This window comes from Herpailurus yagouaroundi, unplaced genomic scaffold (genome assembly GCF_014898765.1).
Source record: "Herpailurus yagouaroundi ecotype Mexico unplaced genomic scaffold, PumYag 77, whole genome shotgun sequence".
Lineage (NCBI taxonomy): Eukaryota > Metazoa > Chordata > Mammalia > Carnivora > Felidae > Herpailurus > Herpailurus yagouaroundi.
The window spans coordinates 94,214,839-94,232,353 of record NW_024412388.1 but is presented as its reverse complement, the minus strand read 5'-3'; the positions used below and the strand labels follow the sequence as shown (position 1 = coordinate 94,232,353).

Below are 17,515 nucleotides of genomic sequence, written 5' to 3'. Positions count from 1 at the left end.
AGTATAATCTTGAGTATCATAAAGAATATTTACAAAAGCACTTTTAAATGTTGTTTCGATTGCCTCAGGATTACAGAATGTCATAGCTGGAAGGAATAATTTAGTCCAACTTTAAATAACAGATGAGAGATGTTAAGACAGAGATTTCATAGATGATTGGAAGCAGGGAAAAGACCAGAATCCAGAGTGACAAACAACTCTCCATAAGATTCTGAGAGATCTCAGGACCTTTATCCTCCATGAGCACAGATGAACAGTTAGGAAGAATAGAAAGAACAGGTAATTTCTTGTGATTTGTTATGTGTACTGGGAATCTCTCTTACATTTAAACAAGCCTCTAGGTAAAAATGTTTGGATAACTGAAAGGAGTATGAGGGCAGGAGGCGAGGTTGGTGGGGTGGGGGGTAGTAGAGGATAGGAGATAAGCCACATTGTACAAAATTTAATATTCCAGCTGTCAAAGATCTTACATCTGAATGCTAATACACTGAGACGGTGTATCCCAGCAGTGTTATTTGCTAATATTGGATGATTTCTGCTACCTTGTTGATTTCCACTAGCTTTCAGGAAGAGAACACGGGGTTAGCAGCAAACATACATAAGAGTCTTCTATTTGGCTGCTCAAACAGTCCTCTTATTTATCTTTTCCCTAGCCTTGTTTCAAAAGGACTTTCCAGTCTGTAATTTAGAGCTAGTTAGCTTTGCTCTTTATCCACCAACTGTAAATGAATATTCATGTTATTTCATATATATAGTTAGACCTCTGTCACAGGATTTTGTCTTTACTTTGAGGTAGCTTTCCATTTTCACTGAATAAATGCAGTAAAAAAAAATTAAACCAATGTTTGGAAACTTCAAGTGTTTTGTCTTAATTATGTATAAAGATTAAATACTCTGTATCAAAAGTGTAAGAATGTTCTTTGACTTAACAGTTCTCATACTAATTTTTTGGGTGGACGGCACTCTAAGTCACATACAAAAGGTGCTTCTGATTCCTTGGCAAATAAAAAATGCCTCAGTCGTTTACTAGTGATTTTTTAAGGTTAAATCTGTCTACTGTTTGTGTTGATCTTTAACATCGGGTCCTATTCAGTTATCCCCCAAATGTTGGCCCTGGTTAGCTTCATCAGAACCACCTGAAAAATGTATTTAAAAATACATGTTCCCAGGGCGCCTGGGTGGCTCAGTAGGTTAAGCGTCCGACTTCAGCTCAGGTCACGATCTCATGGTCCGTGAGTCCGTGAGTTTGAGCCCCGCATTGGGCTCTGGGCTGATGGCTCAGAGCCTGGAGCCTGCTTCCGATTCTGTGTCTCCCTCTCTCTCTGCCCCTCCCCCGTTCATGCTCTGTCTCTCTCTGTCTCAAAAATAAATAAACGTTAAAAAAAAAAAAATTAAAAATACATGTTCCCAAGACCAGTAGACTTAATTCAGTAGAGTTTAGCCAGGGAATCTGTATGTTAATCTTACACCTCAGGTATCTACTACCATATAACCTTCTTTATTATCTCTCACTCCTAAGAAGACTGGAGTTGAGCCAGGTATGTAAGTCTGACACAGTATCAGAAAAAACTGTACTGTCCCGACTTGTTCTGGAGTATGTTCTCCTAGCAGAAGTAATTCATATAAGTTATGAGAAAATGGGGGCGGGGGGTTAAAACTTACACAAAGGTAAAGGAACACAGATCTTGACCATCCAGGAAGTTCATTCCTTGTACCTCACCTAAATCTTTTACTTCCTGCTAACTAGCTGCTAACAAGCTAACTAACTGCTAACAAGATCAACTTTTGATTTCAGGCCCCTAAGCAGCCTGGTTTTCTCTTGTGCTTAGACAGCCATAAAGCTATGTGGAGAGTTGTGGCTGGTCCAGGTCAGATCTCTGACTTGTACTGTGAAGCCTGGAGAATGAGCTGGCAGTACTAGGAAACTGAAATAACCTTGTTCTTAAAGTTAGTATAAGAGGAGCACCTGGGTGGCTCAGTCAGTTGAGCGTTCAACTTCAGATCAGGTTGTGATCTCACGGTTTGTGGAGTCAAGTCCTACAGCAGGTTCTGTGCAGACAGCTCAAAGCCTGGAGCTGTTCCAGGTTCTGTGTCTCCCTCTCTCTCTGCCCCCTCCCCAACTCACGCGCACGCATGCTCTCTCTCTCAAAAATAAACATTAAAAAAAAATTAAAGTCAGTATAAGATATGAAAGATTTCATTAAGTGGTAAGAGTGAAGAAAATTAGTGCTGTTTTAGTTATATTTAAATGAGTAAAGGACTGTGGGTTTTTTGAACATCTGGAAGGCGACGGGCACCTGAGTGGCTCAGTTGGTTAAGCATCCTACTCTTGATTTTGGCTCGGATCCTGATCTCATGACTCATGAGATCGAGCCCTGCATTGGGCTCTGTGCTAACACGTGGAGCCTGCTTGGGTCTCTCTCTCTGCCCCTTACACACACGCACACTCGCGCTCTCTCTCTCAAAATAAATAAACATTTGAACATCTGAAAGGGGTAAAAAAGATCAACCAAAGGGAGGTTTTTAATGGGAATGAAAGACTACCTTATATGTAACTGCCAATACAGCAACAAGCTATGCAACGCGATTCTCCAGAGCTATGCTAAACAAATGTATAAATATATGAAACAACTAGTCAGGCTAGACAAGCAATGTACAAAGAAAGTCACAGCTACAAATAGGACAGTGGCCAGGATATAAGAATATAAGGTGGGCAAATGAATTAGAAGAACCAGCAGTTATCTTTAAATGCTCTAAAATGTGTATATAATAAAACACAAATAGAACACATAAAAGAAGAAGAAACAAGGCAAGAAAATAGTTTTTAAAATTTGGTCCATCTATTCTTAGAATGCAGCACTTTATAAAAAATAACAATCCGTCATTGGAAACAATAATAAAATGACACACTGAACTAGAGACTTAGAATTTAAACTGTCTAAGATGAAATGTCATCCCAAGATCTGCTTATAAATAACTGTAAAAGTTTTTGGAATTTTCGTGCCAGAAGGTGAAATCTGCTGCAAGGCTGAGTTTGTAAGGTCGGGCAAGACTGGCCTTTAAGGAGACTATATCCTCTTTAAATAGAGCCTAATGAATGGCATTTCTACAGCCCAAGGTTTTAATCAGGTGAAGATGGAACAAAATAAACAGCAAAATAAAGCTATTGTTCCAGTCCTTCCTACGAGGGTCTATTTACTGTTCTTTATTCATTAAAATTTAATTTTCTTAGATGTGCTGGTTTCTCAGATGGTCCAAAGCCTGGCCACATGAATACTGAAATGCAGTCCATCACAAACCTCCAGCATTCTCCACAGAAAAGACACAAAGCAACTTTTAGTTTCTTTGATTACAAATACCAATCCTTTTTTCTCCAGGCTAGTACACATGATGTTTCACCCCCACACTCTGGCTCTGCTATTAGAAAAGATCTTTTATTTCAAAACACAACAGTGATTTGCAAAGCTGATAAGAATCACCTTTTTAAAATGATAGATCACTAGGCCCACCAGCCAAGAGTCAATCTCTGAAATGGATCCAGGTGATTTTGACTTAAGGCATATCTGAAAACCAATGACTTGAATTGTGTCCCTGTGTCCTCCAGGAATGTGCATTTAGACAAATTACTTGGGATGGTAGGGTAGGGGGTGATCTTCATGTAAATAAAGAAAAATGTAAATGGTATGGGGGCAAAAAAATCAGAGAATTACTATTTTTTCATTAACAGAAAAGCTAAAAAATGAACATATCAGATAGACATATTCAAATGAAAATACAAGGTGCATTTCAAAGTAAAATTAACGCATTCAGATTATTTGTTATTTTGGATTATCAACACCATCCCATTAGCCCTGACTATAGAAAGACTACAGTTAAAACGATATTCCACGAGTTCTCATTTCCAGATGATTCTAGATCACAAAATACAATAAGGGAAAGATTATTCAAAATGAACAGGAACTATCGGTCCTATCTACATTGTGGGTATAAACTAATCACCAATCGAAGCTGATCATTTTCTTTCTTTTAGATGCAGTTTTCCCAGCCCTAAAGAAATTGTTTAGATAGTACCGCTATAGCATCTGCATAGTTATACTTTTCCAAAAAGAGTAAGAAAAAAAATTCCAATAAAGGCACTGAAGTGCTGCGGCTTGCTTTCTGAATTAGCTTTGCTGACCATCATTCCTTTTTCTTTTTTTTTTAAACTAGTAAAAGGTCACATCAAAAGATGACATAGAATCCAATCTGAAAAGACTGGACCTCAAAGGCACTGCTCAAACTGCTGATTTGGAATGCTCACAATACATTCTCTTCATCTGCCTTCCCCCAAAGGCCCATTCAATATTTAAAGACATTTGCTGTACATTATACAAAAGGACCTACAGGCCGAGGTGAATAAAGCTCTCCACAAAACCAAAATGTAAACCCGGAAAATGGATTATGACTGCATGTCACTGACACAGATATGACATAAGACCCTCAGTCAGGCCAAAATAAAACAATACTACTACACCAAAAGACTAGACCTTCAGGGAACCCTCTACCTAAACCCACTCTCAGACAAAGGCCAAAGCACATTCAGCAGGAACAAAAAGAAACAGAAGAAAATATTTCCAGAAAGAACTAATTACAAACAGGAACAAACCTGGACTCTTTACTCACCATTTTAATACTGCTGCCAACTATAACAGATTAAAATCTGTACATACAACATAGTGGAAAAAGTCCCAAAATGCAGGAGTTTCGGCAAAAGAAGGTACTGACTAAGGATTACTACAATTAACATTGCTACAATAAAAACAATGGCAAACAGGGATTTGGCACCACATTTACAAAGTAAAAGCATGCACTGTTAATACACTTTAGATGTTTCCCAACAGAAAAGGCCATGGAAGATGGAAAACAAGGGGCATCTTTTACAGAACTCCCTATGACTGAGACAAACAAGCAAGAACCAAAGTGGTCAATTTAGTAGGTATGTAGCAGCAAAGTCACGGTTTCTGTTTGGAATTTTGCAATTTGCATTTCTAATTGACAGCTGCCCTGGGTGTGTCCGTATCCAAGAAACTAACTTTACATCCTACATCAGCATTTACCTAGTAATTTGGTAATCAGCATAAACCAGGTTAACCTTAAACCATAAACTTAAACAAAAGTTAGAGAGTGAGAATCTTATTACAGAACTCTCCAATGTAATTACCACTTAAAAACCATGATGGTACTTTGAGCAGGAGAGTAACATAAATTTCATCCAAAAAAGCTATAGTCATAGCCCCAATAACCATAAAGAATTAAGTAATTATGGAAATACGATGTTCTGACCATACCAAAAGTTAAAAACAAAGAGCTCCTACTAAGAGGAGTATTTTCAAGATGATCTGGTCACATCATGTGCATAGTTAAGATTGTGTTTTAATAAAGATTCTCTTGCAAACAAAGAAATAAAATTTAGTAACATTATTCTCTTGATGAAAAAAAAACTTTAAAAATGAACTAGTGGTGGTTTGTTAAGAAGGAAAAAAAAGAGTAAGCTACATATTAAAGTTCTGGAATGCAGCACCTCAACTTCACATCGGCCCTAAACATTTGAGATTATGAAATCCAAGTGATGTCTTGATGATCGAATCATACTTTATACAGTCGTTCCAATTCCAATGTCTGACTTTAGCATCTCATGTCAATTAAGAGTTCCCTAATACAGAAGATTGTGCTAAAGAGTGCTAAGATTCTGCATGCTGCTGCCATTCCCTGGTCCCGTTCATGCTTGCAGCTGCCCAATGAGACAGCAAAAGAAGTCTGGTCTCAACACTCCACACTGTAATAACTAGAAAAGAAGAACATTCTTAATTAGAATAGTTTACAAAGTCCAGAGACATCACTAGAGCACTATAACTAAACTGTCTGAAGTTTTACCTTTCATTAATCTCCAACCCTCTTCAGTAAAGTCCACATTCCTTTAAGTTGTTTTTAATGATGACATCTGTAACAGCATCAAAAACAAACTGCACATTCTTGGTGTCTGTGGCACAGGTGAAGTGAGTATAGATCTCCTTGGTGTCTTTTCTTCTGTTCAGATCTTCAAACTGGCACTGAATATAAGCAGCTGCTTCTTCATATGTATTGGAACCTGAAGCAGACACTCAATATTCTCAGTTTAAATTATAATAGCTGCCTGAACTCAACTAAGTCAGGCCATCCCCACTGACTGATGAAGAGAGGGAATAACCCAAATGCATATAGACAGATTTCTTTAATTCTATAATCGTTAGGCTTTCTTGAGAGCAGACTCTAAGTAAAACAAAATCATCACACGAAAAGATCTAGGGAAACGAGCCTTTTCCTTTTTCCCCTTTTATTTAGACTTTTCAGCTAAAAAACCAAAAATGTACAAAAGGAAACTAGGGGAAGTAGGAAGATGCGTTGCTAGGACACAACTGTTGAAAAGGTCAGACAGCCTGTGCTCCTTGGAGTGATCTTGACATAAACAATTCAAAATAGTCATGCTTCTTTTCAAAATCATACCAGTTTTAAGGAAGCTTAGCTTCAGAGCCTTATGGCAATAATTTAATGAAAGGTAAACTAGTACATGTGAAGGGAAAGGGGCCTGAATTATGCCCTTTAAAATGTGCTTCTGTGGCATATAAATTATTAACTTATCTCAATTAAGCTGTCATTTTTTAAAGGGGAGGGGGCTCAAAAGAAAACCTTATTTTCAACTCTTATCACTTACCCACACGCTTCTACACCATCTTAACTGCCCGTGAGCCTTTAGAATTGCCCTAGAAACTGACTACAGAACCGGAAAAACTCAACAACAAAAACACAATACTTTATTCTTGTAAACCAGAGGCTGTTTTCCACAAATAACATTTGTGAAATTAAGTGACATTAGACACAGCAACAAATACCAACAAGAAAGGAATGTTATTTAAACAGAATATTTAAAGAAATAAAGGAAGACCGCTTGGTAGGTGCTTGAAATAGGTTTCATGAGATCTGCAGAACTTCTGTATATTAAAGGAGAGAGGGGGACTGAAAAGCGAATTCTGGCTGGTAGAACAGATACTGACACTTGGGAAATGAGGACCGTGAGACTTCTTAAGAAGAATGAAGCCAGTGCAAGACAGGCTTACAAGTTCACCAAAAAAAAAAAAAAAAAGCTATGATATTGAGGGCTCTTTGCTATGTGGAAGATTTTCAGCTAGAACACTGTCAATCCTTCGACTTAAGATTTCTCTCCACCTTAAAACCTGGCTACTTTTCTACTCACCTCTCTCCTGATTCTGACTACATTTGCAAATTCCCAGAGAAAAGAAAGGCCAGGGGGCTTACGCTACATCTCAACTTTTTAGCCCACCACCTTACTTAAAAAAGTTACCTGTATCTCCACTTATTTATACCTTTGGTCTTAGAGAGGTCTCCCTTCTGGTTCAAAATTTAACTGCTCTACCAAGATTTTTAAGTTGAGGTGAAATTTACATAAAAGTGCACAATACAGTGGCATAATGTATTCACAATGTTATGCAACCACCTTCTCTCTCTAGTTTCAAAACGTCTTCACCAACCCAGAAAAACAACCCATTCCCAATAAGTAATCATTCCTAATTCTCCCCACAGTACCTCCCCCCATCTCCTGGTAACCACCAACCAATCTGCTGTCTCTACGGATTTGTCTATTTGGGGAATATCACACAAAACAATCACACAAATGTGACCTGTTGTGTTTGGTTCCTTTCACTTGGCATAATGTTTATGAGGTTCGTATAAGTTGTAGCATGTATCAGTACTTCATTCCTTTTTATGGCTGAATAATAATAATAATAATAATAATTCCATTGTATGGAATTCCTTGATTCCTTCCTTTCCCACCTGCTTACAAATCTTGCTCCATCAATTACATCCTATTTTTACAACTTCTCTTCTGCTATAAAATCTTACCTCCAAGCTTATGAACATTCTTAAATCTTTTCTTCCCCTGTAATCCAAGTTACAGTAGGCTATACCTATCTTCATTTCTCCACTTCCCACTCAGTAACTCACTGTCCTGGCTCTACTCTTACTGACACTGCTCTCAGTAACATTCACGATCTCCTGGACCGCTAACTCCAGAGGCCATTTTTCAATGTGTATCTTACTTTGTACACAACATTGTTGACCACCCCTCACTCACTTCTTAAACTCCTAGCTTTTGATACCTTGGCTCTCCTGGTTCTCGTCTTTATACCTAATACAAACCTTTCTTTCTCTCCTGCCAAAAAAGTCTGAAATTCTCTCTCATTCTATCCATGGTCCTTTTCTGTTTTCATTCTATATCATCACCCCATGTCATCTGATCCATTTCCATGCTGTATTTATACATGATCTCAAATCAATATATCTAACCCCCAATCTCTCCCAAAACTCCAAGGCCACATATACACCTGCCTATTAGATACCCCCATCTGGATGTTCTTCAGATACTTCAAAATCAATATTCCTAAATATCAATTAGAGACCACAGCACCAGCAGCCAATCAAGACAGAACTCTGGGAGTACCTTTGACTCTTCTGGCTTCTTTACCTTAGCTACCCTCTTCACTTTATTACAGAAAGCATTTACAGTGTCTGCTCAGCTAAAAAAAAAAAAGGTTCTCCTTCTCTGAAAATATCCAATTCTGATCTAAAGGTTATAGTGGTGCAGCCCTGGCATTCGTGTTTGCATCCCTGACATTAACTAGGCTAAGTATTTTTACCTGGCTTAACCTTGGCCAGAATCTGTCCCCTAGGAATTTGAACATGGGGCCAACCATTATGAGTTTAGCCTGGTCTTTTATTTTTAAAAAAAAAATTGTTTTTAAGATTTTATTTCTAAGTAATCTCTCCACCCAACATGGGGTCATACTTACAACCCTGAGATCAAAAGTCACATGCTCGGGGCGCCTGGGTGGCGCAGTCGGTTAAGCGTCCGACTTCAGCCAGGTCACGATCTCGCGGTCTGTGAGTTCGAGCCCCGCGTCAGGCTCTGGGCTGATGGCTCAGAGCCTGGATCCTGTTTCCGATTCTGTGTCTCCCTCTCTCTCTGCCCCTCCCCCGTTCATGCTCTGTCTCTCTCTGTCCCAAAAATAAATAAACGTTGAAAAAAAAAAAATTAAAAAAAAAAAAAAAAAAAGTCACATGCTCTACCAAATGAGCCAGCCGTGTGCCCGAGCCTTACCTTTTAAATGCAGGAGAAAAGGGTGCCTGGGTAGTAGTTCAGATGGTTAAGTGCCCGACTCCTGAAATTGGCCCAGGGCATGATCTTGTGATGGTGGTGGGATCAAGCCCCATGTCAGCTCCACGCTGAGCATGGATCCTGCTTGGTATTCCTTCTCTCTTTCTGTGTGTGTCTCTCTCTCAAAATAAACATACATACATACATACATACCTAACTGCAGGAGAAAGACCATGGCAGGGCCATCTTATATCACATAAACTGAGTAGCACAGAAAGTTGGTAAGCAGAGAAAAATAAAGAAGATACACAGAAGGAGAGAAAAGATGGGGAAAGAAGTACTTCCAGGATCCCTGACACTTTTCCATTTCCTAGTTCTAAATGCATTCTTAAGATACATCTGCGTTCTTGCCCTTGGCTTCTATGATATATCCCTGTATCTTCACCTTAAGTTTTTATTTGCATCCTAAGGGACTCCTTACTAATTCAACTCCCCTACTACCCATCTTTATTGCCATTTATTATATCATCTTTCTTTTCTTTTTCATATTTTTATGCTTTATTCTTTTTAAATTAAAAAAAATTTTTTTAATGTTTACTTTTGAGAGACAGAGTGAGAGTGGGGAGGGGCAGAGAGAGAGGGAGACACAGAATACAAAGCAGGCTCCAGGCTCCGAGCTGTCAGCACAGAGCCCGATGTGGGGCTCAAACCCACGAATCATGAGATCATGACCTGAGCCGAAGTCAGATGCTTAACCAACTGAGCCATCCAAGCTCCCCTGTATCATCTTTCTAAAGCAGTTTCTCCTACATCATGTATCCGAATCAAAATCCTTGGACAGCTTGCCCCATCTCAGTATGAAATACAAAGCCCTCCGTGAGCATCCCACCTATCACTTCAACAACTCCCTCCCACCACTTTAAGCTCTGACAATACCAAATTCCTTCTAGGTTCCAAAATGTATCATGTCTTTTTTTTTTTTTTTTTTAAACCTCCATATTTTCCTACAGGTTATTCCTTCTTCCTAAAATGCTTTTATTCCTCAGTCTACCTCATCATTTCTAATTCATCCTCTCGTTATCTCACTCCAAGTGTCATTTCCTCTGGCAAAAAGAGGACACTGAACCCACAGCAGTAACCACGTCTTCTGTTAATGAGCATTTCATACTATAATGAAATTCTTTATGTGTGCCCCTCTCTCTACAACTACTGTGTCTTGAGTGCAATGACTGCATCTTCTCGTATTTTTTTAACATACTTACACCAAATTTTGATTTTTATTTTTCTCTATTTTCCTCAAACAGTGAGGAAGACAGAAATATAAAATAAACACAGTAAACTCAATTATGTCAGGAACAGCACTTTAGACTTAACTGGTCTCAATCACATGCTTAATGTTAATATCACTACCAGTGAACACTCTCCATAAGGTTATACATGCATTGTTTAAAATAAAAAGGCAGGTATAGGAATGCCACTGAAGTGTGAACAAAATCGTTCATGATCTCTTACCCGTGTATTCTGGATAACAGATAGTTAATGGACTCCTCTTTATTTTTTCCTCAAAAAGATCTTTCTTGTTGAGGAAGAGAATGATTGAAGTGTCTGTAAACCATTTGTTGTTACAAATGCTGTCAAACAGTTTCATGCTTTCATGCATTCGGTTCTGAGGGGGGAAAAAAAGGATGTCAGTAACAGAAAGCAAAAGTGGATTAACTGTTAATGAAAAAACAGACCAACAAGTTTTACAAGCACTGAATGGCATTCGTGGAAATAAACCAGAGACTGACAACTCAAAAGTTAATCCAGTCCTCATTTTTGTAATTCTTGGAGGTTGGGAGATGGGAAGAAGAATGGCTACCAAGAGCACTTAATCCTGCCCACATACTCAGTGTGCTGTCATATCTCTTAAGAATTAATAGAGCATGGATCAGTATTTTAAAATTCTAAACCCACTGACAGGAAAAAAATTAAGGAATCAAGTTTTGGTCCAACGAGCAAATGTATGCACTGAATCTTCCTAAGTTATTTTCCATTTCCTGGCTGCATTAGACTGCCTTTTTACCAGAAGACCCAACATACCATCTCCTCATCCTCAGCCAGAACAAGGTCATAATCACTGAGGGCCACACAGAAGATAATTGCTGTCACTCCCTCAAAACAGTGAATCCACTTTTTGCGTTCTGATCTCTGGCCACCTACATCAAACATCCTGAAGTAAAGGGAAAGAAAGCACAAATTCAGCAAGGTCACAAACACACCTCTCCCTAAACTGAAATGGTTAGGGAACCTCCCACTATTGCATGTGGAACACCCCATTTACAACAGAAAAGACAAACAAGCAGCAGATAAAATGTAGTCAAACTAATAATCCATGGTCAAAAGAGAATAACATGAGCAAATAAAATCTAGGGATAATCAAAATTCTCATTGTAAATAACTAGCTGAGCCTTCTCTATCAAAGCTTATATCAGATGAAATTATATCTCAAAAATCAGCAGAATAAGCACTGAAATGGATTAAAGGAAGACGGGGAAAAAAAGACAGGAAAAATGAAGAGCTGAATAATATAACTTAAGATAACAGCAAGAATAACTAATATTTACCATTTACCATGGTGCCAGATACAATCCTAAACATCTTAAGTGCATTAACTCATTTGACCCTCACAACACTCCTGTAAATACAATTATTATCTCCAGTGCACAGATATGTTAAGTAATTTGCCCAAGGGCACACTACTAACAAATGGGGACTGGGGCTCTGAACCCAGGCACTCTAACTCCGGCGCCCTGGCTCTTACCCACACCACCACTCTACCTCTCGAAATGGTTTACTCTTTAAAGAGAACACTGAAAAACTAGAAATCTCTAACTTGCATTCTGCTTCCAAAATGTTTCCCTTACTTTGTAAAAAAAAAATTCTTCCTTTTTTAAAGCCGAGGTTTAAAGCTGAGGTTTTTTTAAAGCTGAGGTTCCTTATTTTAAGGAAAAAATATTTTAGAGATTAATTATGGAGAAGGTAAATTGTATTTCAGGGTAGGACTCTAAGAACCCAATATCTAAAAACCAAACTTATTTAGCCAGTGTCTCCGAACTCTTAGGTCTCATCTAAAGCTAACTAAGCTGTTGACAAACTTTATGTTCCACTCCAGATGAGTTTCATTCCATCACTCCCTTTTGGGGGGCTTACTTAATATCCTGGCTCAACTGCTGTACTTCTGTCAACAGCATCCTCATCTACTTCCTACAGTAAGGGGAACACCTGCAGTGCTTTGTTAGCTGGTACCAGTGTCTGAGGAGGTATGCAGGTAGGTTTAGTATGTCAAGATCGACAGTGGTGACGAGGGGTCTATTTCCAAAGAATTTTCCCCGAGAAATTGAGAGAAATAAGACATCACTGAGTAATTTCTCAATGTACGTTTGAAAAGAACAATCATATTATCTCTTCATGACTCAGCCTTTTCTTTTGGTTGATTTAGCACCTTTTTTTGTTCGTTTGTTTTTCCAGCCTTTGGTCATGACAACTGGTATGATACAATCACAAGCTGGCTTTGATACAGGGTCATATTATAGGTTTGAGGAAAGCGGACATCATATATATCACCATAAAAGTCTCTCAAGGGGAGACACACTGGTACACCAATAATTTCAGCTTACCCCTTCATTTTCTTCTACAAAGTCCATGAAACTGGAAGAATATTAAGATGTCCCCGAGGTGGGCTTTTAGTACATATTAACATTTACAATATAATTTACTAACAGATGAACATTTTATAAACATTACCTCATAACTGAGAGGCAAGTAAGCAATTACACAATGCCTTGCATATAGCAGATGCTCAATAAATGTTTGAATGAATGGATAGTGGTTTTGCCTAGAGAGAAGAGGAAAAGGAAGAAGTGATAGTACTTCATAACAAGATATCTACATGCCAACAATTAAGTGGGTACAGCACCTTAACGAAGCCTGGCTACTGATCCTGACATAAGAAGACCAACAGGATTTACCCAACTAAAGATCAATCCATGACATCAACAAGAATGTTTCCCGCACTAAATAAAGTTCACCGCATTTAATTATAAATGGACTACTAATCTTACTGTACACAAAAGGCATCTCATTCTTATGGCTTCATGGGTGATAGATAAATCCATATGGTCTTTGCTACTCTAGTTAGATAAATTCATCAGTGCTAAAGAGAAGTAGCTCTCCTATTCTACCAATATTCAGCTGAACTACTATTTTTTTGCACCATGTTTCAAACCTGTTTTGGTTTATTAAGATTTTGGGGCACCTGGGTGGCGCAGTCGGTTAAGCGTCCGACTTCAGCCAGGTCACGATCTCGCGGTCCGTGAGTTCGAGCCCCGCGTCAGGCTCTGGGCTGATGGCTCAGAGCCTGGAGCCTGTTTCCGATTCTGTGTCTCCCTCTCTCTCTGCCCCTCCCCCGTTCATGCTCTGTCTCTCTCTGTCCCAAAAATAAATAAAACGTTGAAAAAAAAAAATTAAAAAAAAAAAAAGATTTCAAGACCTCCACTGGAATCTAGTAATACCTAAACTCCGTGTGGATTTCACAAATCCTGCGAAGCAAATATTTTCAGAGAGAAAAAAACTGAGAAGCTCCTAGCTAGAAGTTACATTTGCGTTTGACACTGCTGAGTATCACAGGCTACATACAAGCATAATGAAGCAACTGGAAAGAACATCATATATTGAAGGAGAAAAGCTTACTCCTAATCTCAAAGGTCACAAAAGCAGAAAGTGGGAACCAAAAAGACAGTTCTAATATTTACAAAAGACCATTAACACACAGATAAGCTGAAGCCTATTTTAGAATAACTAATGCTAATGAGAAAGTCCTTTGTATTCATATCCTAGAATTCTCTCTCTAAAACAACCACTTTTTCTATATCATCATACTTCCCCAAAATACCTCTATCTCCAGATTGATTTTCCATTCTATACTACATTAAAAACTCAGTTGTGCATGATACTGTGCACAATGCAGTCCAAGAGCCATGACAGTATCAGCTCCATTCCATTAAACTTAAAGGGAAATGCACTCCAGTAAGGAAGGATTGACATGGGTGAGTAAAGCATTTCTATTTTAATATCAAAATGGCAGAACAAAGCCACATGACTAAGCCAAAAAACTAGTTTTCTAGACTTAGTATTGTTGTTACCTTTCTAAACGACAAACGTTCAATACCTGTTTTGATGATTCCAACAAAAAAGCAGCTGAAAAGAATAAAAATAAAATAAACCGATAACCATATGATTACTTTTATTGATATTTACAATTTAATTTTGAATTTAAATTCCTCCAAATGGACAAAAATATTTGATGCTATCTGGACAAAGAAGAAAGGTTTGGGCCCCCATTCAGTTAATACATTCAAATACTGGCTGACGAACGTGACGGTAGGTTTTTAAACCAAAGAATATTGCCTAGAGAAATTTTACCCTGATTAAGCGATTCACTAAAGGAAAGACATCTGTCTTTGGCACATCTAGCAAAAAGGAGAATTGAGGACTTACTTGAAGTATAGGTCTTTGAAGGTGAAGTGCGTTTCCACGATGCCTGTGGTCTTCACTCTTGTCCGCAGGACATCTTGCTGAGTTGGAATGTAGTTGGTTTGGGATATTCTATCCAAATCATTTAGGTAACTAAATAAAAAATACATTTATTTTTACCTGGTGAAGCCAACCACGTGCACAGCAAGTCAACAGACTAAACTATAAACTCGTTCCTTACCAAAAGTAGATTCTGAACTTGTCACTAAAGTGGCAGAACAAAATCAGACCTGCAGTATCACAGAAATCATCATGAGAAAAAGCATGAACCTAGCACAGAACAATTAAAGTTCTATACATACCACACAAAAGTGGTTTTAATTCTACCAAAACTAAACTATGAGGGCCAATTAAAAACAAATATCGAGATGTTATTCTTATTAAAGAAAGATTCCTGAAATTTAATGCTAAATACTGAACCAACTGCGCATTGCACAGCACGAAAACAAAACCAAAACAAAAGCCCTCAGACATTTACAGTTAATGGGTCATTTGTAGGCTCTGATGTTTGATAGGACATTAGAGAATGGTGTCTACATTACTAAAATTAAAATGAGAACTATTTTCCATTTTTCCATATTTCCTGTTTTCATTCATGAAATGGAAAACTTGTGGTTTTCTTAAAAATCTAAGTCCAAAAACAAATTGTAAGTATTCAGTGAAATAATTAAAAGACTGCTTCAAAGCTAAATTAAAATTCTGGTAATTTCAGGGTTTCTAAAGATTTTTTGGCTAGGGGCGCCTGGGTGGCTCAGTTGGTTAAGCATCCGACTTCAGCTCAGGTCATGATCTCACACATGGCTCGTGAGTTCAAGCCCCACATCAGGCTTGCTGCTGTCAGCACAGAGCCTGGAGCCTGCTTGGAATTCTCTCTCCCTCTCTCTCTGCCCCTCCCCAGCTCGCACACTGTCTGTCTCTCAAATAAAAATAAACGTTGAAAAAACATTTTAAGATTTTTTTGGCTAGAAAACTGAAGAACAGATGGCACCATTATAAGTGAATCATTAACGAGCTTCTATAAAACTAAGTACTACTATTAATGTTAAGGAATTAGTCAAGCCTCAACCAAAACTCAGGGGGGAAAAAACTCTACAAATCACATGTTCTCTGGTGTAGTTAGACGATTCAGAGCTCAATGAAGTATGATTTTTTTTTTAAAAAAGGTAATAATTACAATCTACCTTTCATGACTATTGCGAGAATTATTGAAACTACCAACATTTGCAACTAAAACATATTAAAAGATCCTTGTTTCTAAAGTTAAGTTTTCATTTAAATAATAACTAAGTTTTTCAAATATAATTTAACTTTTTCAGGGTGCCAGGGTGGCTCAGTCAGCTAAGGGTCCAACTTCAGCTCAGGTCATGATCTCAGTTTGTGGGTTCGAGCCCGGTGTCAGGCTCTGGGCTGACAGCTCACAGCCTGGAGCCTGCTTCGGATTCTGTCTCCCTCTCTCTCTGTCCCTCCCCAACTCACACTCTGTGTCTCTCTCATTTTCTCAAAAATAAACATTAAAAAATTTTTAATTTAACTTCTTTCTAGAACAAATTAGAAGAATATGAAAATAGATTATTGAAGAAAATACCTTAATGCTCAGAAGTGCCTTCAATTAATACAGAAATGCATACAGGTACCAAGAACTCACCAAGCCCCCAAAAGGCACATTCAAAAAATACATTCTGGATACAGGTCGTATAAATAAATGTATTGTAAAAGAAGCAAAATAGGACAGCATGTAATAGCCTAGCACAAGTATCAATTACAAATTCTCTAAATATGTAACATTTAAGAGAATTTCCTTGACAAATAGATGCTTTGACTTCCTTCCAAGACTCAACATTCTCTTTCTGTACAAAGTCTACTATTGTGATCTGGCAAAAGATTTATAAGTGATGACTAGTACCAGAGAAATCCATAGTGCAGCCCAGTCACAGAGCTGGGAGCATAAAAAGGGATATCACTATTCTAATTTCCCTCACTAGCTGGCAAAGTCCTTATGCAGAGGGAACTTAAACTGCATTGGAAGAGATCCCAGATCCAGCTGCAAAAGATTTCTCTATTTCATTTACTTATTATAAACTAACACGGAGTTACTTTTCATCGTGCCAATTCTCCCATTTACATTTCAAGAGGAAACATTTTTCTCCAAGTCATACAAAATGACCACGGGCTATTTAGCCCTAAACTGAAACCATCTTTACAAGAGATACTATAGACTTCTAAGAGTGTCTGTTACTTAAATGTTTCCTTATGGACAATGAACTTTGTTAGGGTCACCAAATTATTTTCTGTTATAGTTTCACAGGGAAAAATTACTTACTATGAAGCAGAATCATTAAGCTGATACTCCCTGGATCTGCTGAAGCAAGCTTGCACCCCACCATCTCGCCATAACCGTTTAATCACTCCTGCCAGTTCTGGAGTCATGACTCCTTCTTCAGCACTGCCAGCCAAAACAAATAATTGCCGGGCATCATCCTGAAAAAAGCAATTAAGAAAGAGAGACAAATGATTCTCCATTTCTTAAAGATCTGACGAGAGTCTCTGTAAAACACACACATACACAGGGCTGCCTGGGTGGCCCAGTGGTTAAGTGTCTGATTCAGCTCAGGTCATGATCTCATGGTCTGTGAGTTCAAGCCCTCTTCAGATCCTCTGTCTCCCTCTCTCTCTGCCCCTTACCTGCTTACTCACTCTCTCTCAAACACACACACACACACACACACACACACACACACACACACACACACA

At 38.3% G+C, this 17,515-nt stretch overlaps 1 protein-coding gene across 1 annotated transcript in view; it reads right to left on the bottom strand.

Moving 5' to 3' along the window:
- Positions 1-2,818: 2,818 nt before the first annotated feature.
- Positions 2,819-17,515, bottom strand: part of GNAI3 (G protein subunit alpha i3) — a 41,123-nt gene continuing 26,426 nt past the window's right edge. Inside the window, exons 4-9 of the mRNA XM_040471240.1 lie at positions 17,085-17,242; positions 14,729-14,857; positions 11,273-11,402; positions 10,703-10,856; positions 5,914-6,127; positions 2,819-5,824 (exon numbers count right to left, since the gene is read on the bottom strand). Of these exons, the coding sequence (XP_040327174.1) occupies positions 5,937-6,127; positions 10,703-10,856; positions 11,273-11,402; positions 14,729-14,857; positions 17,085-17,242 (762 nt within the window). The 3' untranslated portion in view covers positions 2,819-5,824; positions 5,914-5,936. The remainder of the gene's footprint in view (positions 5,825-5,913; positions 6,128-10,702; positions 10,857-11,272; positions 11,403-14,728; positions 14,858-17,084; positions 17,243-17,515) is intronic.